Source organism: Pituophis catenifer, unplaced genomic scaffold (assembly GCF_029215685.1).
Source record: "Pituophis catenifer annectens isolate HBS135680 unplaced genomic scaffold, rPitCat1.0.hap2 SCAF_2, whole genome shotgun sequence".
NCBI classification, from domain to species: domain Eukaryota; kingdom Metazoa; phylum Chordata; class Lepidosauria; order Squamata; family Colubridae; genus Pituophis; species Pituophis catenifer.
Genome location: NW_027256882.1, coordinates 4350073 through 4372055, shown reverse-complemented (window position 1 = coordinate 4372055; position 21983 = coordinate 4350073). Strand labels below are relative to the sequence as shown.

The 21983-nt window shown below is 45.3% G+C and overlaps 1 protein-coding gene across 2 annotated transcripts in view; it reads left to right on the top strand.

Annotated features, from left to right (window-relative positions):
- LOC139311585 (zinc finger protein 665-like) overlaps positions 1 to 21983 on the top strand; it is a 90153-nt gene that overhangs the window by 8227 nt on the left and 59943 nt on the right. Inside the window, exons 1-4 of one of the 2 annotated variants that reach the window (XM_070936047.1) lie at positions 13164 to 13571; positions 13844 to 13973; positions 15439 to 15512; positions 20875 to 21004. In XM_070936047.1, the coding sequence (XP_070792148.1) occupies positions 13164 to 13571; positions 13844 to 13973; positions 15439 to 15512; positions 20875 to 21004 (742 nt within the window). Of the gene's footprint in view, positions 1 to 5694; positions 6476 to 13163; positions 13572 to 13843; positions 13974 to 15438; positions 15513 to 20874; positions 21005 to 21983 lie in introns of those variants that run through there. The other variant, XM_070936046.1, reaches the window with a different exon arrangement.

Here is a 21983-nt window from a genome sequence, read left to right as displayed (position 1 = left end):
TGCACAGGATGCATCTGGTCCATGGGCCTCCAGTTGGTCTAGTAGTTAAGGCACCAGGTTAAAAAGCAAGAAACCTTGAGTTCAAGTCCTGCTTTAACCAGGACTATGCCAGTCCCTCAACACAGCCCACCTCAGTGTTGTGGGGTAAAATAAGAGGAGGAAGTGTGTTGGAGATATTTGCCTTGTTCCCCTTGAATTATTTGTAAAAGTAATAAAGGCAAGATGTAAAGAAAAAAAGTGTCTTGCAAGCTAAATAAATTCTTGTACTACCTCACATTCAGTCATGCAGTATTTACTATATTATAACATTATTAATATTTAATAGCATAGTATACAGGTAGTCCTCAAAATACAACCACAATTGAGCTCCAAATTTCTCTTGTGAAGTGAGAAATTGGTTAAGTGAGTTTGCCCCATTTTACAACTTTTCTTGCCACGTTTCTTAACTGAATCACTGCAGTTGTTATATTAGTTATATGGTTGTTAAGTGGATCTGGTTTCCCCCGTAGATGTTGCTTGTCAGGTCGCCAAAGGGGATCACATGACTGGGACATGGCAACCGTCATAAAAGTGAGCCAGTTATCAAGCATCCAAATGTAAATCCCATAACCATGAGGTCATAAGTGTGAAGAAAGGTCCTAAGTCACTTTTTTTCAGTGCTGTTGTAACAGTTCATTGAATGAACTGTTGTAAGTAGAGGACCACTTGTACTACCGGTATTACGTATACATTTTTGTCTTCTCTGTGTCTGTGTGAGAGAGTGATTTTTGTATTCTGTGGCAGTGTTTTTGTTTTTGTGTGTGTGTGTGTGTGTGAGAGAGAGAGAGAGAGAGAGACTACCTGTACTAGTACTTATAAATTTTTGTATTCTGTGTGTGTGTGTGAGACTACCTGTACTATTACATATACATTTTGGGGTGTGTGTATGTGTGTGTGTGCGAGAGAGAGAGAGAGAGAGAGAGAGAGAGAGAGAGACTACCTGTACTAGTACATATACATTTTTGTCGTGTGTGTGTGTGTGTGAGAGAGAGAGAGAGAGTCAGTCAGTCAGTCTTTCCTCAGCCAGGAGGGAAATTCACGCCCAGCAGAAAAGCTTCTGAGGTAAGCCGCCGGTTTTCCCGCCCAAACCTGTCAGGCGCTTCTCTCCCGCCATTGGCTCGTCAAGCTCACGTGATCCGGAGGGCTTTCCACCCCCCTTTTCGCTCCCGTCCCGCTCCCCCTCCCAACCTCCACGCTCCGCCTGAGCGAAACGAAAGCGGGGAGCGGGGTGGGCAAGCATTTGCTCTCGATGGGCTCCCTAAAAGTCAGAACCGGCGTCCCCTCCTATGCGTGGTTTTCTGCACAGGGAACCCTGTGCCAGATGCCACCCCGAGCAGAGGCCGGCCTGGATGGCCTCTAGGGTGTCCCCCCCCCACGCCTCCCCATCGTGGTGATTTCCCAAGTCCAGACGCTGCCCCCTGGTTCCCAGCAGAGGGCGCTCTCTTCGCTGTCGAATGACAGCTACTGCGCATGCTCCACTCTGCCTGGTGGGTTGGGACAGCCTGTGAGTTGCTCCTTGGGAATCTGTGGGGGCAGGCAAGGAGGGGTGGTGGTCCTGTCACCCAAATCCTCCCCAGGGAGGGAAACAGCTGGATTGTGCATCCCGAGGCTGGGTAGGAGCCGGAGACCCCCCCGCCCCATAACTGTTCTTGGCTGTGCATGCAAGAGATGCAACAATGGGGGAGTGGGAGAACATTGAGGGGGGCAGGAGAGAGGAAACCTAAAAGAACCACTCAATAACATCTTCAGATTCAGATTCCAAGACCGGAAGGACCTTTGGAGACCCCAGGCGGTGCAATTGGCCAAAAGATTCCTGCTGATCCTGGCAAAGGAGAAGGAGGAAGGTCAGAGATGCTCCACATGGGAAATATGAAGGGACCTTCATCTGCTTGGATTCTTAAATCCTTAATATCTTGAATTCTTAAATATCTCCCAGAGTTTTCAAGATTAATAATGCAAGCAGATGTTTAGAGAATCTCATTAGTAAAATTGTTCATGTGTTTTCTTAGACTCTTAGAGGATATCTCATTTGGAGCAATTCTCCCATTGGTTTCAGCCATCCCCACTGGGTTTTGCCACATTGTGGGCAGAAAATGAACATCGAGAATAGATCCTCTAATGTCCTGTCTTCTTAACTCCTTTTCTTTGCTTATATTTCAGGTTCTGAGATCCTAATTGGTTGGATCGGGCAAATCTCTTTAAAGATCCATGAAAATAAAAGTTAACAACAGGTTGCCTCACTAGGTAAGGGAAGATCCTTTCACCCGATTGGAGGTTCTCCAGAAAGATTTTAGTTACCCTTAATTCCCTGTGTCTTCTCATGTGTAATTATAGAACTTAATAGGGGACCAAGCAAGAAAGATATAGCTCTCCCTCTTCAAGCTAGAAGACTTAAATCCCATGAAGAAAATTCCTCCCTTCGGTCCATGCACTACCTTCTAATGAATCCTCTTTTACCGAAGACCTATGGAGATTGCCCTGGGTTGCTTTCTTGATCCACCATCGTGAGAGACTTCTCTTTGTTCTCACTGCTGGGGAGGGAAGCAACCTGTCTTTGTCCTTTCTTGTTAAATAATTTTGAATAAATTCTGACACAGATCCCTACCGGATCATCACCGGTACCATTTGTCCTTGCAGACATTTCCTGCAGTGCCAGAATTTCATGAATTGTTCTGTTATATAGACCATGTTGGTTTCAAGCTGCAGGGGTTGGGGGGAGAATCTTCAATGGTTGAGTGAATTCTTTGGTTGCCAAGAGTATGCTTACTTGACTTGTTACTGCCCAAAAGGTAGGAGAGCAGTCCAACTGCGTTTGTTCCTTGGTGTGAGGTGGGATTGTGCTCTTTTTCTGAAGGTATAGTGTAGTACCGTCGGATGGAGGTTTCCTCTGCAGAACACGAAGAAATCTTAAGTTGTGTGTTCAAACTAGAAAAGATGGAGCTGATCCCTTTCCCGTTTCTATAATGTCTCCTCCCTCCCAGTGAATAAAATGGAGTCACTGCTGTTCATCAAATCATCTCCTTGTACTAGTGGAGTTGAAAGAGTCCCTGATTCCTCAACTCAGGTAAGAAAGAAAAAGATGATAATGGGAGACCTCCAATGTCTTTTTGGGGTGAAAGGTATGATATTGCTGTTCCCAAGTGAAGCATACGGACATTAGAATTCAAGTTATGATCAGTCACACTAGTCCTGCCTCTCAAGAGATTATCTCTTGCAAAGGTGAAATATTGGTGCCATTGGTAGATTGTGTGACTAAGGCCCTGCCACTTGATCAAGGCAGGTTGTTGGCACTGAAAGTCATCACAATCAGTCAAGGTGATAAGCTAACCTTTATTGTCATTTTTTACTGTAAGAACACTGGCACACATTAGAAATGAAATTCTGTTGCCTGCTCTCTACCCATAACATACATATACACATGCCACACACACACACACACACACAGTATCAACCTTGTAGAGTCTGAGGTTTCCTCTTTCCCTTATGAGAGAGAGAGGGTGGGAGGGTGGGAGAGAGATGTTCTTCTAGATGTTCAGATATAATGAAGCCTCCTCCCAGAAGGTAACAAAAAAGACAGGCCATTAAGATGATGTCTAAGGTCTCAAACAATACTGTGTACTCTGCTCAAGGATCGCTTATATGCTATGGCCTGGATAGAAGGAAGTGAACTATCAATAATCCTTTCTGCCATCCTCACTACTCTCTGCACCGCCTTCCTGTCCAAAGCAGTAATGCTTCCAAACCAGACAGTAAAGCCATATGCTCTCAATCGTCCCTCTATAGAAAGTGGTAAGGACAGGGGAAGGAAGATGTACTTTTTTCATGCGATGCAGAAAATGCAGGTGCAGTGTCTCGCTGTTGAGCGACCAAGCTAGCCTACTCGTTAGCTGCACACTTAGAAACTTGATGCTGCTAACGACTTCCACAGGTGAATCATTGATATACAGAGGTGTGTGGCTGTGCCTGCCGTTTCTGAAATTGACAATGATCTCTTTAACCGTGCCTTAATTGGCTGTCAGCCGTAGGCTGTGAATTCTGCCCATTTTATCATATAACGTTTTGAGTCCATCTAGAGAAATGTCCAAGAATTGTAACTATGCTTTTAGCATTTGCAGATTAAAGGAGGTCTTTGCAAATTCTTCCTGAGTTTGTTCAGAGTAATTCTTCCTTGTTTAGGGTCCTGTGTCCTTTGAGGAGGTGGCCATTCATTTCACCAGCGAAGAGTGGTCGCTGCTTGATCCCAATCAGAAATCCCTTCATCAAGAAGTCATGTTGGAAATGTCAAGGATTGTGGCCTTTTTAGGTAAAAATTCCTCTGAAGAAAAATTAAGTCAGAGCAAAGAAAAATTATTTATAGCTTAGAGATCTGTGCAGATCTTCTTTTAATATTTTATCTCTTAAGATTTTTTGATTCATATTAATTCCAGTCCACCTGCATGGTGTTCAAAGTACCACATGAAACAAATTAGTTTCGTAACCAATTATTCTGACAAGGGTTCACATGGTATTTTCTTTGGGACCTGTATTAATATTGCAGAGCTACCAGGAAGATAATTACAGGGGAATATTTTTGCTTCTATCAGTTGTCTTAATCAAAACCATATTTTCTCTTGCAACAATATTGCGTTGTATGTTGTTGCAACTTGGGTGCATGATATGTAAAAAGAAAAAAAGTACCGGCATATGTGTCACATCATGATAACAACCTTTTAAAGGGTTTTGCTTTAAAATTTTAACCGCCAATAGTGACATATTGAACATGCAGGCAGACTTTTAAGTTAATAACCAATATTAATGATGTTATTTCCCACATTGCTTTCTCTGCAGATGCCCAGTAATAGATAAATCTAGATTTGGGGGACAGCAAATTGTACATAGTAGATTTTTCTAATTTATTTTTCTCCCCCTTCAAGCGTTTCATATGGAGAAGAATGAAAATTACCAAGAGCCAAGTGCAGTTCCATTGCAAATAATCAAAAATGAAATACCAGAAGAGACATCTGCAAATAAGGGGGAAAGGAGGAAACATGAAAAAAAACAATCTTACCATTGCAGAGAAAAATCCATTCTTGAATGTGCAGAAATGGATCGCTTCCTGACCCAACATGATTCCAAAGAAAACAGTACCGCAAATTGTCGAGGAAGCAGAAAAAGATTCAGAGCAAATTGCAACGTTAGTAACCACTGCAAAATTGAAAAGAGCTTCAGCAGTAATAATGTTGTTTCACAGAAAATTATCCAGGCAAAGGAGAAGCCCTACAAAAGTGTGGACGGTGTAAAGAGGATTGGGTGGAAAGGTAATCTCACTTCCCATAAAAGGATCCATACAGGGGAAAAGCCCTATAAGTGCATGATCTGTGGAAAACGATTCAATGTAAAGAGATCCTTTACTGCTCATAAAAGGATCCACGCAGGAGAAAAACCCTATCAATACATGGAATGTAGAAAGAGGTTCAGGAACAGAGAGTGGCTGAAATCCCATAAAATGATCCGTCCCCAGGAAAAACCTTATAAATGTGTAGACTGTGGGAAAAAATTCAGTGTAAAGTGTTCCCTTACTTCTCATAAAAGGATCCATACTGGAGAAAAACCTTTTAAATGCCTGGAGTGTGGAAAGAGCTTCAGACAAAGTGGTGACCTTGTGTCCCATAAAAGGATCCATACAGGAGAGAAACCCTATAAATGCATCGAGTGTGGAAAGAGCTTCAGTATGAATTGTTCTCTTACTTCTCATAAACGGATCCACACAGGAGAGAAACCCTTTAAATGCATAGAATGTGGGAAGAGCTTTTGTCAAAGCAGTACGCTGGCTTCCCATAAAAGGCTCCACACAGGGGAAAAACCCTACACATGCATGGAGTGTGGAAAGTGCTTCAGGAACAGCAGTTATCTGAACTCTCATAAAAGGATTCACACAGGAGAGAAACCCTATAAATGCCCAGAATGTGGAAAGAGTTTCAGTATAAAAAGTTATCTTACTTCTCATAAAAGGATCCATACAAACGAGAAACCATTTAAATGCATAGACTGTGGGAAGGGCTTTTGTCAAAGCAGTACGCTTGCTTCCCATAAGCGGGTTCATACAGGAGAGAAACCCTATAAATGCACAGAGTGTGGAAAGAGCTTCAGGAACAGCAGTTACCTGAACTCCCATAAAAGGATCCACACAGGTGAGAAACCCTATAAATGCCTAGAGTGTGGGAAGAGCTTCAACCAAAGCAGTCAGTTTATTTCCCATAACAGGATCCATACAGGGGAAAAACCTTATAAGTGCACAGACTGTGGAAAGACCTTTATTGTTTGTGGCCAGCTGACTTATCATAAAAGGTCCCACACAGGAGAGAAACCCTATAAATGCCTGGAATGTGGAAAGGGCTTCTGTTACAGCCGTTCCCTTATTTCTCATAAGAGGGTCCACACCGGGGAGAAATCATATGTATGCAGTGAATGTGGAAAGCGTTTGAGTACAAGCAGCTCCCTTACTTATCACATTAGTACGCACACACGAAAGAAATTGTATCAGTGCACAGAATGTGGGAAGAATTTCAGGTTGAAAACTCACTTTACATCCCATAAGAGGATCCACACAGGGAAGAAATCTTAGGAATGTATGAAATAGTAATAGCACTTGGATTCGTATATAGTGGCACACAGTGCTTTATAGCACTTTATGGGCAGTTTACAATGTCACCATATTGCCCCGACAATCTGGGTCCTCATTTTACTGATTTTGGAAGGCTGAGTCAACCTTGAACCCACAGGATTGAACTGCAGGCTCTGCGCAGAGTTAGCTTGCAATGTGGAAAGACTTTTTGTGAAATGTGGATCCGTCTTATGAAAGAATTGAGAGGGGGAAAATATCCATGCATGGTGTTTGGAAAGCAATCAACTGATTTCCCATAATACGACCCACATCAGAGAAATGCCGTTAGGGATCAAAGTGTCCTTAATTTCTGTAAAAGGATCTACTGTGATATGAAACAATATAAAGATATGGAATGCAAAAATAAGTTCAGTAAGGTCTGTGGAAAAAGATTGATGCGAACAGTCTTCCTTTTTTCAGAAGATTGCCGTAGGAGAAACTGAATAAATGTAATGATTTTGCGAAGAGCTCCCAGGATAGGTTTCTTAATTCCAGAAGAATTATTTAGTTAGGTCTGATTCTAGAAAATCTGTTACTAAATTGTCCTGCTCTTTACTCTAAAAAATCTCAAATGCTGTATCTGGTCTAGCAGCTTTAGATAGAAGTAATATGTGAGGCGAGTCTGGAATCAGACTCCAAGTTTCGTGGAGAAGTGGTATATGTAAATTAAGATGGGAAAACATATTTTAGCTCTAGTTGTATTGAAAATATTAGGATTTAAACACTAGTAAAGTATTTAAGCTATTGGTTGCTTTTTTAAATATATAATCTGGTTTGCATAACTTGTTTATCTGAGACAATCTTCCAAATGTTTACATGTATATGCCTGCTTAGTTGAGTATTTCTCTGGTGCAAATATAATGGAAGCAAAAGAGGAGTCAGTGAGTTTATGATTGTAACTGTTGCCTCTTTAATAATGGTTTTACTGATCCAACAGTGTTCCTAGTGAGCAAAAAAAAAAAAAAAAAAAGGGTGTTCAATCAAGCTATTTCTTTTTATGTCCCCTTTTCCCTAAATGATATTTTGTTTATGATCAAGATATAGCATTCAACTGCAAGGGATTTTTCCCCCTATGTTGTACTGCCAACCCACTGCATTTCTCATGGCTTTCAGTGGCATAGTATTAGTTAAAGCAGATACCTGAATTTGTGATATCAAGGTGATTAGAAAGCTTGATCCTGTTGACATTTTAGGGAATCGTGGCATCGCAAATTTGGGAAAGCTGCTTTTATTGGAATGATTGTGATTTTGCATTTTTTGCTTTAACAAAACTTTTGGTATATCCTTATTAAGTATATTTCTCATCTTTGATTGAAAGATTGAACTGGATGTATTTGTGCAGCAGCTGCCAAAAAAGCCAACACAGTTCTAGGCTGCATAAAAAGAGGGATAGAATCAAGATCACGTGAAGTGTTAATACCGCTTTATAATGCCTTGGTAAGGCCACACTTGGAATACTGCATCCAGTTTTGGTCACCACGATGTAAAAAAAGATCTTAAGACTCTAGAAAGAGTGCAGAGAAGAGCAGCAAAAATGATTAGGGAACTGGGGGCTAAAATATATAAACAATGATTGCTGGAATTGGGGATGTCTAGTTTAATGAAAAAAAGGACTAGGGGTGACATGATAGCAGTGTTCCAATATCTCGAGCTGCCACAAAGAAGAGGGAGTTAAACTATTCTCCAAAGCACCTGAAGGTAGGACAAGAAGCAATGGATGGAAACGAATCAAGGAGCGAAGCAACCTAGAAGTAAGGAGAAATTTCCTGACAGTGGAACAATTAATCAGTGGAACAACTTGCCACCAGAAGTTATGAATGCTCCAACACTGTTTTTAAGAAGTTTTTAAGAAGAGATTGGAAAACCATTTGCCTGAAATGGTATAGGGTTTCCTGCATGAGCAGGGAGTTAGACTTGAAGACCTTCCAACTCTGTTAATCTATTCTATTTGAAAATATCACAAAAATTCCACAAAACAGGCCAATCCTTTCACTGTTCTGCCACGTGGAGGCTTCATCTGGGGGAAGAGGTGAGGCTAAAACCTTGAAAAGACCACTGAAGCCAGCAATCATGCCAGACAGACTGCCAAGAGGTCCCAATGCAGGGGTGAAATCCAGCAGGTTCTGGAGAACCGGTAGCAGAAATTTTGAGCAGTTCGGAGAACTGGCAAATACCACCTCTGGCTGGCCCCAGAATGGAGATTTTGCAGTAACCTGCCCCTGCCACACCCACCAAGCAACACCCACAGAACCGGTAGTAAGAAAATTTGGATTTCACCACTGTCCCAATGTCAATAGACACACTGACATACAACCAGCCTACAAATCTGCTGAGCCTGGATAGCTCAGCAGACTAATGCATTGTAATTTTGCTTAACGCATTGTAAGCCGCTCTGAGTCTTCGGAGAAGGGCGGCATATAAATCAAATTTAAAAAAAAAAAAATTAACTCCAGCTGTCTGCAATTAGTAAGTTCGAATCTTGCTAGGCTCAAGGTTGACTCAGCCTTCCATCCTTTCTAAGGTAGGTAAATTGAGGATCCAGTTTGTGGGGGCAATAAGCTGACTTTGTAAAATATACAAAAGTATGAAGGCTATCGATTAATGCATTGTAAGCCGCCCTGAGTCTCCGGAAAAGGGCGGCATATAAATCAAATTTAAAAAAAAAAAAAAATCCCTCAGAATCCAAATCAACCGCACAGCTAACCAGAGATAGCACCAACTCTCAACCAACCTACATGATTTCCCCATCAGAAGTTCATCTCCCAACGACTCTGACCCAAGGTAAGGATCAAGAACAAGACTCACCGGTGACTCACAGCTGACTCCACAAGACCTGTCACAAGATCCTCACTTGACATTCCCCCACCTGAAAGCCCTTATAAACAACACCGATACTGACATCCCTCAACCAGGGGTGAAATGTAAAATTTGTTACTACTGGTTCTGTGGGCATGGCTTGGTGGGGGGGGGGGTAATGTGACTGGGTGGGCGTGGCCAACTTTTTTTTTTTTTTTTTTTACTTTTCAAAGCATTTTTTCTAATGCTTTGAAAAGCCTCTGCCAATCAGGCAACTCAGCTGGGACCGTCAGAGACTTCAGCCAAGAGGTTGCAGAAAAAAAATGCTTTGAAAAGCCTCTGACAATCCCAGCTGAGCCGCGCAATCATCAAGGCTTTTTTTTTTTACTTTTAAAAGCATTTTTTTCGTCGGAAGAGGTTGTAGAAAAATGCTTTTAAAAGTTTTTTTAAAAAGCTTCTGATGATCGTGCAGCTCAGTTGGGCATGGGGGGGGGGCGCGCAGGGATTTTTGCTACCGGTTCTCTGAACCACCCGCCGCCATCGCTACCGGATCGGGCAATCCGGTCTGAACCGGGAGCATTTCACCCCTGCCCTCAACTCTGCTGAAGATATTACCTAGCTTAGTAACGAAATGTTCGGAAACCAACCTGCAAGCTGGGAGAACAAACCGTTACCCTCAGGTCCGAATATGTTCTCTCATCAGGAAAGCCACCGAGATGAGGGCTGGCTGCCCACCCCTCCCAAGTGTGTCCATCATGCCCGTCTTGCGTCTTCCTTCTACATCGGGGTCTTCTATTCTTCCTGTTTGAACCAGGGTTGCTTAAATGTGTTTTTAACACAATGGAGCCCCTAAGAACCTTGATGGGGCTAACAGTGATTTTTAAAGGTGGGAGGATGCTGGGGGAGGAAGAGGAGGGACCCTGGTGGAGAAGAGGGAACCACAAGGAAGGGGCTCAAATTGTGAGGGGCTGAGAAGGAGGCCCAGTTGAGAGTAATGGGACAGAGAGAATAGAGGACTGCCCCATTGTGATTTTTCCTCCAAGGTGAGTCTCTATCCCTCAAAAGAGCATCAGTTTCTCCCTGGCCAGGAAAGGAAGTTTCTCCTGTTACTGGGCTTGAACCACATTCCAGGATAAGAACTACAGGATGGAAGATTATTCAAGGAGAGATCCAATTTAGAATTAAGGAGACATTTCCTGGCACTTAGAACAATTAATCAGTGGAAGAATTCATCTCCGGAAATTGTGGGTGCCCCAACGCTGAAAGTTTTCAAGAAGAGATTGGCGAACCATTTGGATGGTATAGCTTGAGCAGGGGGTTAGTCTCTAGAAGACTTCCAAGGACCCTTCCAACAGTTACTCTGCTCCCTTCTCTGACTTCACTACTGGAGGGGTGGGGGGATTGGATCAGAGGTGGTATTCAGCAGGTTCTGATCAGTTCTGGAGAACCGGTAGCGGAAATTTTGAGTAGTTCGGAGAACCGGTAAATACCACCTCTGACTGACCCTGCCCCCATCTCTTCTCTGCCTCCAGAGTCTCAGCTGATAGGGAGGAAATTGGGATTTTATTTATTTATTTATTTATTTTTATATGCCGCCCTTCTCCGGAGACTCAGGGTGGCTTATAATGCAATAGCCTTCATACTTTTGTATATTTTATACAAAGTCAGCTTATTGCCCCCACAAACTGGGTCCTCATTTTACCCACCTTAGAAAGGATGGAAGGCTGAGTCGACCTTGAGCCTGGTGAGAATTGCAGGCAGCTGGATGTTAAATGCTGCCTTAATAGGAGGCATTAGCCTCCTACGCCACTCAGGCTCTCAGGATATTTTGCAGTATCCTTCCCCTGCCATGCCCACGAAGCCACACCCACAGAACCGGTAGCAAAAAATTTTGAATCTCACCACTGGATTGGATCCAGGGAAGGGGAGGAGCTGGGGCAGCCTCCGAAATGCTTCTTTCTAGCAGGGGTGAGAAAAGGGGGAGGAGACTCCCATTGGAGGTTGGACTAGATGGCCTCTGAAGATCCTGCCTCCTTGGAAGAACAGCGTGAAACTAATCAGTAGAGTAGAGAGTAGGGTAGGAGTAGCGTAGGAGTAGAGTTGGTAGGAACCTTAGAGGTCTTCTAGTACAACCCCCTGCTCAGGCAGGAAACCCTATACCGGGGTCGGCAACCTTAAACACTCAAAGAGCCACAAAAGGCCCTAACTGGAAGCCCCTTATTCAATTCTGGAGCCAACCAGAAGTCCGGTTCCCCCGACCATAGTTTCTCCTCCTAGTGCGGTGTCCTTTTTCCTTTATCTATCCTAACTGAAAGCTCTATCAATTGTGGAGCTGAGTGGCGACAGGGAGCCGCAGCAGAGGGATGAAAGAGCCACATGCGGCTCCAGAGCCGCAGATTGCTGACCCCTAACCTATACCATTTCAGACAAATGGTAACTTGTCTTACCAAAATGGTAAGTTTCAGACTAATATCATTAATTAGTATTACTAGGGTAGGAACAATACCCTAGAATTATCCAACCCTTTTGTGCAACGTCTCTCCTCTCCGCAAAGGCTTCCCTCCCACCAAGAATTGGTGCCGTCAGAAATGCCAGTCTCAAAAAACACAGGGTGGAAGGGCATCTGTCCGCAGATCCAGCCCTGCGCAGGGATTGGCCAGGACGGCCTTTTTCAAAGTCACCCATGCCCCGCCTTTAAAAGCTCAGGTTGTTGTTCCCTGAGGTGCCGGTAGGGGGCGCTCACTCACTTTACTGCGCCCTGCTCCGCCCCGTCTGCTTGGCTGGGCAGGAGAGGCTGTGAGTTTTGTCGTGGGAATTTCGGGTTAGGGGAGATCGGGGTGAGGAGGTGGGGGACCCCCCCGCGACCCGAATGGTGAGAAATTGCCCCCCTGTTCCAATAGGGGGCGGCTTCTGTCAGGGAAGAAGAGAAACTGCGGTTCCCACAAATAGTAAGAGGGAGGGAACCCCGGATTTCTCGAAAGGGCTTGCTGGACTCCAAATCCCGAGGACGGAGAAGGGAGACCCTTCCCCATCTTCCTCCATCAGTGCATGCAAGAGATGTAACACTGGGGTGGGAGAGAAAGAGGGGTGGGGTCGGGATAAAGGGACTATGTGCTCATATTGTGCATAAACCAGGTTTGCTTTTCAAGATTTCTAACAAGCAAGAAAGGATCCGGGAAGTGGACTTCTCTGCAAACGGTCCCTTTTAAAGCTTTTTTGAGGGGGGGGGATTGGAAAGGACCAATTCTGTGCCTCAAATTGCTGGTGAGGATGTAAGGCCCCCCATTATTTTTCCTGCTGTTAGTGGAGCTCAGCTGTAGCTCTGCAGAAGACACCCCCCCCAAATGAGGGTTGGTATCCAAGGGGGAGGAGGGGATAAGACACAAGAACAGATGTCACACTGAGCCTGAAACCTTTGAATTTTGTCCTCCTTCAGACGGTTACTTTATCCTGAATTTGAATATCACAGTTTCTGAATGAGAGCCGTCCGTAATTCCTGAAGTTTCTTTTCTTTTTTACCTCAGATGTAAATGCTGAAGGCTCCTTGAGAGCTGAATGTCTTGAAAATCTTCTCCGGCATCAGATCCCAAGACTGAAAACAGATTTGGGAAGAAAAAAAAAAACCTTTGGAGACTCAGGAAATCCACAGGGCCCTTCTGGATCCCTATCGGAGAAGAAGCCGGAAATGGATGCAACCTACCCTGCCTGGAAAAGAGTGGGAAGAGGCCCTGTTGCTGCTCAGCTTGGGAATTGTGTGGAGGTCTGGGCAGGACCAGGCCAGAAGATCCTGGAGGAAGCCCTCAGTTCTGAGATCCAGCATTGGTGCTTCAGGAACAGCCCCTTTCAGGAGGCTGAAGGACCACGAGAGCTTTGCAGCCGCCTTCACCGCTTTTGCTGGGGATGGTTGCAGCCAGAAAAGCACACCAAGGCTCAGATATTGGACCGGGTGATCTTGGAGCAGTTTCTGGCCATCCTGCCCAGGGAGATGCAGAGCTGGGTGCGGGAATGCCGAGCGGAGACCAGTTGCCAGGCGGTGGCCCTGGCTGAAGGCTTCTTGCTGAGTCAGGAGGAGGAGGAGCAGGAAGAGTATCAGGTGGGAGATACCCCTCTTGAGAAATATGAAGGGATTTTAATGTAATTGAAATCTTAAATGTCTCCCTAAGAATTTTGGGGATTAATAATGCAATGAGATGGTTAGAGAACCTTATAAGCGGCATTGCTCCTGAGTTCTTCCAAACAACGTATTTGGAGAAATTCTTCCATCGTCCTCTTCCATTTCAAACTATGGACACGAAAGGTCTAACAACATTGTGGGCAGAAAATGAAATTCCAGCTCTTAACTTTGCTTCTTTGTCTATACTTCAGGTTCTGAGGTCTTTCCTGGAGATTGGCACCAACTGTCCTGAAGAAAAAGTGGATCCTGGAAATCCCTCTCACAGTCCATGTTTCAGAAGGATTTCCAAGGAGGAAGGTCAATTCCAGGACACCTTAGTAGGTAAGAAAAGATCCTTCTATATAATTGGAAGTTTTCCGCGGAGATTCTGTTTATTCTCCATTTTCTTTATCTTTTCGTGTGTAGTCATTGGACTTTCTAGAAGGTGACCCAGCAACAAATACTTAACTTTTCTTCTTCATACTTGGCTTAGAGCTAGTGGTGACATGATAGCAGTGTTCCAGTATTTAAGGGACTGCCATGAGGGGGTCAACCCCCTCATGGCAGTCCAAAGCACCTGAAGGCAGGATAAAAAGCAATGGATGGAAACTGATCAAGGAGAGAATCATCCTAGAAATAAGGAGGAATTTCCTGACAATTAGAACAATTGACCAGTGGAATGGCTTACCTCCAGAAGTTGTGGGTGCTCCCATCACTGGATGTTTTCAAGAAAAGATTAGACAGCCATTCATCTGAAAGGGTATAGGGCAGTGATGGCTAACCTTTTTGCCATCACGTGCCAGGAAGGGGAGGTTCGCACGCACGCGTGCCCACACCCATAATTCTATGCACTCCGCCCCACGCATGTGCGTGCGACCTCCCCAGCCCCCCGCCCCTCCCCGCTCTTGGCACGTGATGGCCTGTTTTTCTTTCTCACCTGGCTCCAGATCCTCTCTATGCATCTGGGGAGGGCGAAAACAGCCTTCCCCACCTCCTCAGAGGCCCAAAACGGCCCATTTCCCAACTTCCAGTTGAACAGGAAGTGATGTTTTTTGCTGTCCCCAGCCTCCAGAGACTCCTGGAGCTAAGCTGGCGTGCCAGGCGACATGGCTCCACGTGTCACCTGTGGCACCCGTACCATAGGTTCGCCATCACGGGTATAGGGTCTCCCCCTTGTACAGGAACATGGACTAGAAGACCTCCAAGGTTCCTTTCAACTTTGTGGGACTTTAGAATAACAAAGGAAATCTGTCCCTTCACTCCATGTGCTACCTTCCCTTGATCCTCGTTTGCAGAAAACTGACCCTTCTAGGGATTTCCTGGGTTTCAATCTGGCTCATCTATCCTGAGATTCTTCTCTTTATTCTCAGAGATAAGAACAACCTTTGGTCTTTTTGATAGGTGATTTTGAGTAAATTCTCACACATATCCCTGCTGGATTATCTCCAACACCACTCTCCCTTCCTTCCTTCCTTCCTTCCTTCCTTCCTTCCTTCCTTCCTTCCTTCCTTCCTTCCTTCTTTCTTTCTTTCTTTCTTTCTTTCTTTCTTTCCTTCTTTCTGTTCTTTCTTTCCCTTCCTCCCTTCCTCCCTCCCTCCCTCCCTCCCTTCCTTCCTTCCTTCTTTCTTTTTCTTCTCTTCTTTCAGTCTTGGGTCCAAAGGAGGAGCCCATGAAAGGCCACTGAAGACTGAGATTAGAATAGAGAAATCGGGGTGTCCTTCACAAGACAGGAAGAAGTCATGCCGTCAGACTACAAAATGTGGAATTAATCCCTTTCTTGCTTCCATCCTGTCTTTCTCCTTCCCAGGGAACAAAATGGAGTCATCGTTGTTCATCGGTTCCTCTCCTTGTACTGGTGGAGCTGATGGATCTCCAGCTCAGGTAGGAAAGAAAAGTTCTGGAGCTAATATTGGGGAACAATTAGAGATTGCTTTGGGGTCATTTGAGGTCTCAGTGTATGATACTGCTTATCACATAGATGCAGGAATTGGTTATGGCCAGTCTAGAGAAAACAAGGACTAGGGGTGACATGATAGCACTATTCCAGTATCTCAGGGGCTGCCCCAAAGAAGAGGGAGTCAAGCTATTCTCCAAAGCACCAGAAGGCAAGACAAGAAACAACAGATGGAAACGAATCAAGGAGAGAAGCAACCTGGAATTAAGGAGAAACTTCCTGACGGAACAATTAATCAGTGGAACAACTTGCCTCCAGAAGTTCTGAATGCTCCAACACTGGAAGTTTTTAAGAAGAGATTGGATAACCATTTGTCTGAAATGGTATAGGGTTTCCTGCCTAAGCAGGGGGTTGGACTAGAAAACCTCCAAGGTCCTTTCCAACTATTCCATTCCATTCTGTGAGGACAATTAATCAGTGGAACAGTTTATCTTCAGAAGTTGTAAGTGCTTCATCACTGGAGGTTTTTAAGAACAGACTGGACAGTCACCTTCTGAAATGGTATACGGTCTTGTGGTTGGATTAGAAGATCCCCAAAGTTCCTTCCAACTCTATTCTGATGATTATTGATATACTGCTATTCCAGAGCATTGTGGGATGGGGAAATTAGGAGTCAAATTAGTGGTCAGTCCAGAGGTGAAATGCTACCAGTATGGACCAGTTCGGGAGGACTGGTAGTGGAGATTGGGGCTGGTTCACCGAACCAGTGGCAATCACTGGCTGGCCATGCCCCCGAACTGGTCCACAGCCCATAGTCCTGCCATGCTTGCCTGCCTTCCACGCTGCCAAACTCATTGTTGGGAGCATCAGCGATCCAGGGAAACATGTTCCAGCTCTTCAAGATCGACTTTAAGAGTGCCGAGAAGCCAACAGCAAAAGTAGTGGCAGCGGGGGCGACGGGTGTGTGTGTGTCTCTATCTCTCTCTCCGCAGTTGTCCTCTCCCTGGTGACAGTCAGGGCTTCGTTGCCTCCTCTTTTCCTCAGAGGGGCGGTGTTTGCCTCCAAGTCCTTGCGGAGGGACACACACACATGCCCCTGTTGCCCCCACTGCCACTACTTTTGCTGTCGGCTTCTCAGCGCTTTAAAGATCTCCAGATCTTGAAGAGCTGGAACACGTTTTTTTAGATTGCCGCCAAACTCATTGTTGGGAGTGTCAGTGATCTAAGGAAATATTTTCCGGCTCTTCAAGATCGACTTTAAGAGCGCCGAGAAGCCGACAGCAAAAGTAGCGGCGGCGAGAGCAACGCACATGTGATGTGTCCCTCCGTGGTCCTCTCCTGGGTGACAGAGCTTCGCCACCACCTCTTTTCCTCACACACATACACACACGCCGCTGTCGCACTGCGGCTGCACAGGAGAACTCTCCAGCATGGGGCAGTTCCGGGATGGCAGAAGAGTCCAAGCAAGCTCTGCCCCCACCGTTGCCACTGCTGCCCACCTTCGCCAGGCCCGGCTGCACCACCACAGAGCCCACGGTGCTTTTCCTTTGGCCTGGACGGCAGTGCGGGTAAATGCAGCCCCAGCTGAGGTCGCCCTGGAGAGCGATCGCAACACCGCCTTGCCCACCTTCATCGCCTTTGTGCGCTGCATGTGGAAGGTGCTGTCACCGCCGCTCTTGCTACCCTCCCATCCTGTCTGGCTGCAGAGTGCAAATGTCCTCCTGCCCAAAGCAACCCCACCACCGTTCGCTTTCATTTCATGGTGGGAGAAGGAAGAAAGCGAAAGGCAGCGGCATTTTGCTTTCTTCCTTCTCCTACTGTGAAACGAAAGTGAACAGCGGTGGGGTTGCTTTTGGCAGGTGGACGTCTGCATTCTGCAGCCAGGCGGGATGGGAGGATAGCGAGAGCGGCGGCGGCCCCTTCCACATGCAGCGCATGGAGGCAACGAAGGCAGGCAAGGTGGCCCCGGCGTGCCTGTTGCTGCGGAGGCACGGCGATCGCTAGGCCAGGGTGGCCTCGGCTGGAGCTGCATGTGCCCATGCTGCTGCCCAGGCCAAAGGGAAAGCGCCATGGGCTCCACAGTGGCACTGCTGGGCCTGGCCTGCTCCCTGCAGGAGGGGCTACCGCCCTGCTGGCGGCTTCCACCCCTCACAAATGCACCGCAGCTGAGCCTCCTTCCCCTGGAGCGCTGGACTCCGTGGGCTGAGTTCCCGAAGAGGCGCCAGCAGGCAGGTGGCTGGGTGGGAATCCAGTGGGCTGCTTTGGAGCCCCAAGCCCTGCGGAGCCAGCACAGGAGGCACGGGCAGAAGGCTGCTTTTTACATTTCACCCCTGGGTCAGTCACTTCAGCCCGCCTCTCAAGGCTGTTTTGGAAATAGATTGAATTTTTTAGTAGTTATATACTGCTGGGCTCAATCATGTGTCCAGGTAGTTCACACTTTAAAACAGGCAAAACAATAGGAACCTCTGGGACATCCTTCATTTTGGGAAGGCCAGTAAGGAGGTTGTGAATGTAATTTGCAAAAATATGGTGGAATAAAAGATTTACACTGGAAGTTATTCTTTCTTTTGAAGAAGTTAAGCTTTTTTTTCTGAGATTTAAGGAGGTTCACCAAAATGGATGAAGAACAAAGACCCCCCCCCCCCCCCGGCTCCAGCCTGGCTTGTAAGAATTGCATCCATGCCAGTTTCGTAATGCATTACAGAAGTTTTACATTGGCTCTTCCTGGGGTTTTCAATTGTTTTGTTTAGGAAAGAGATAAGAGGGCTAAATGGTCCCTCTTCCTGTGATTAACCAGGACTGAACCTGCTTAGCTGAGAAGATCAGCTGTGGACACCCAATTAATCATAACATGTAATTAGGAAGGCAGTTACTACACATATTGATCATTTCAGGGAGAACCTTTTGCTCCAAATGTCCAGAATGCGGCCGCGCGGGTGATTACGCGAGTGACATGGCGCTCTCATATAACACCTCTCCTGCGCAAGCTGTACTGGCTCCCGGTGGTCTTCCGGATGCGCTTCAAGGTGTTGGTTCTCATCTTTAAAGCGCTCCATGGCTTAGGGCCAGGGTATTTACGAGACCGCCTTCTGCTACCGATAACCTCCCACCGGCCAATAAGCTCTCACAGAGAGGGCCTCCTCAGGGTGCCGTCGGTCAAGCAATGTCGGCTGGCAGCCCCCAGGGGGAGAGCCTTCTCTGTGGGAGCACCCGCCCTCTGGAACGAGCTACCTCCCGGAATACGGCTGATCCCGGATCTCCGCACTTTCTGTAAGGCCCTGAAGACGTTTTTTTTTCAGCAAGCCGGCCTGGCCTGAATAGGTTTTATGGGTTAGTTTTTAATTGTATAGCTTGGGGTTTTAAATTGGGAGGCTGATTAATTTAATTTATTTTTAGTTAACTTAACTTTTATATTGTATGTTATTTTAATTTTCGGCTGTTCACCGCCCTGAGTCCCTTCGGGGAGAAGGGCGGGATATTAATTCAATAAATAAATAATAATAAATAAATAATAAGTCATAAAGGGGCCATAGTTCCCCACCTCTGGCCTAGATGGAGACAGTGTTGTGTGTACCCTCCCCTTAAGAGGTAAGGGGGTGGTTTTATTTATTCATCAAATTCCTACACTGTCCATCTCAGCTAAGTGACTCTGGGCAGTTCATAAAACAGTATAAAAACATGATTAAAAAACACAATTAAAACTGTTAGAAACAGGGTTAAGATTTATACTTTAAAAGTTAAAGAGTTATTAACCTTTTAGCTTTGTTAATTTTTAAGGTGGAGGGAGCATCCTCAAGCCACCAGTCATTCCTGAAGTTTGTAACACTGTCAGCTCCCACTCCCATGATTGGCAGAATTAGGTCTTAACACTCCTCAAGAAAGTCAGAAGAGTGGCCACTCACTTTACCTAGGTAGGTAAGATGTTCCAAAAGGTGGAGACAACAGCAGAGAAGGCCCTCTCCCCTAGATCAGGGGTCTCCAACCTTGCCCTAGATCATACCAGTCAAAATTCTTTTAACTAATAAGATCTGCAACGTGTCCACCCTGCCTGATTAGGTAGTATGGATCGATTTAATTGAGAAACAGTTCCGCACATAACCTGGTACCACAAAGGACTTTAAAATTAACAACCAACACCAACACTGGACCCGGAAGCAAAATAACTCTCATTTCAGCTTGTGCAGCAAAGGTTTTACATGTGTAACCCTAGAGACATTCAGAACTGCTTTTGCCCCTGCATTCTGCACCACTTGCAGCTTCTGAATACTCTTCAAGGGTAGCTTCAAATAGAGCATACTGCAGTAGTCCATCTAGGAAATGATCAGGGCATGAGTGACTGAAAGGAGGGCTTCTTGGTTCAGGAAGGGGCATAACGGGCACATCCGAAGTTGACAAAACACCCTCCTAGCCATGACTGCCACCTGCATGAGTCAGAAGGATCCCCAGATTACACACTAGGTGTCAGGTTTCGATGTCATCTCAAATAAATTGCACTCCCAAACAATTAATCTTTGCTGAAATATTCCATTTATTGAGTACGACAGATCTGGCCCCGACTTCGTAGTAGCCGATACTAACCCTCTGACCCCCAAACCCTTCCCTTTCCATTCCCCAATTCTCATCTTCTCATTGGCCGTCTTCCAAGTCAGTCTCCCCAGCTTCTGACCTCACCCCACAGGAATGTTCCCCCCTCCCATCCCATCTCCTAGGGGATATTATCTACAGAGAAAATAAGTAGGTGAAAAGTCAAGCCTCGTCGTCTCCTTTTTATGGCAGCATCAGAATGCTGACACTAGGTCCTTCTCGGGCAGTGCAAACCCATCCACGCCAAAGATGTTAAACCCCCATATGTGGAGGACCCTCCTTTCCACAGTCACTCATCTTAACAGGTTCAGTTGTAGCCTGTTGTCCCCAGTCCAGACTCCCACAGCCTCCAAGCGTCATGAGAGCACATTCACAGCATCACTTACTTCACCCAGGAGATGGTACACTTGGGTATCATCTGCATACTGATGATACTTCATCCCATAGCTACAGATGATCTCACCCACCAGCTTCATAGAGATGCAAAAAAAAAAAAAAGAAGAACAGAGGGAGCATTGAGCCCTTCAGCACCTTACAATGCAGGATCATAGGCTGGGCCTCTGTTGATTGGGATCGATCCCCAGAGGAAGAACGTACAGCAGCACAAAACTGCCAGTCATTCACAGCTGAAGTCAACTCAAAAGTGTACTGTGGTTGATGGTATCAAACACTGCTGAGAGGTCAAGATGACTCCATCCCACTCCTGCCAGAGATCATCCAGAAGCATAACTGATGTTGGTTCTGATTCTGTTCCTTTCTCATTTAGGTTCCTGTGTCCTTTGAGGTTAATTTGGCTGTTAATTTCACCAGTGAAGAATGGTTGCTGCTTGATCCCAGCCAGAAAGCCTTGTATCAAGAAGTCATGTTGGAAACGTCAAGGATGGTGGCCTCTTTAGGTAAAGGTTCTCTCTGGAAGACAATTTAAGTCACATTGAAGAGTCACTAGATGGCTTATTTACATATTAGGAAATAATGTTAAAATGAGTTCTCTTTTTATCTTATATTAATTTCTCCACCTCCACGGTCTTCTAAGTACCACAGTTTCAGTTAGAAGAAAGGGATTAGTCTCATGACCAGTCCATCTAGAAAGGATTGATATGCAGTCTTGGGATGTTCCTTGGGCTCTATGTCAATACTGCAGAGATGCTTCATCATCATCATCATCATGGAGGGAATGTTTTTGCTTATTTCACATGCCCTAATCAGCACCATATTTCCTCTTACAATGATATTGCAATAAGGTTTAGTTTACTTTAGTTTATTTCCAATTTATATACCGCCCTTCTCCCTGAGGATTCAGGGCGGTGTACAGCCAAAATTAAGAACATGAAATACAAATATTAAAAAAACAATTAAAATATATATAAATTTGGCCCAAAAATTAAAAATCACAACCAATTAAAACATTTAAAAATATTTTAAAAAATTTCTTCTTAAGCCAGCCCGGCTTGCTGAAAAAAGTAGGTTTTTCAGGTGTATATTGTGGCATTGGATGCAACTTAGGTACATCACATCTGACAAAGGTGTGTGCTCCACCTCATGGTGTTAAGATCTGAGCTGCAGAGCATTGCATTGGTTGTCGTTATCATGTTGTTTTAAATTGTTGTAAACCATCCAGAATTACATGAGATAAGCACTCATGTCAACCTTTTGAATTAATAAATAATATTCATGTTGTCGTTTAGCCTGCAGCTCCCCCGCAATTGCCAAAGAATAGATACAGGCTAGCTAGATCACGGATGTCAAACTCGCCATGTCACATTGCCGTCATGTGACATTTCGCGACGTTTTCCCCCTTCGCTGAGCTGGGATGGGCGTGGCCTGTGTGTAATGCATCCAGCCCACGGGCAACCAGTTTGACACCCTTGAGCTAGA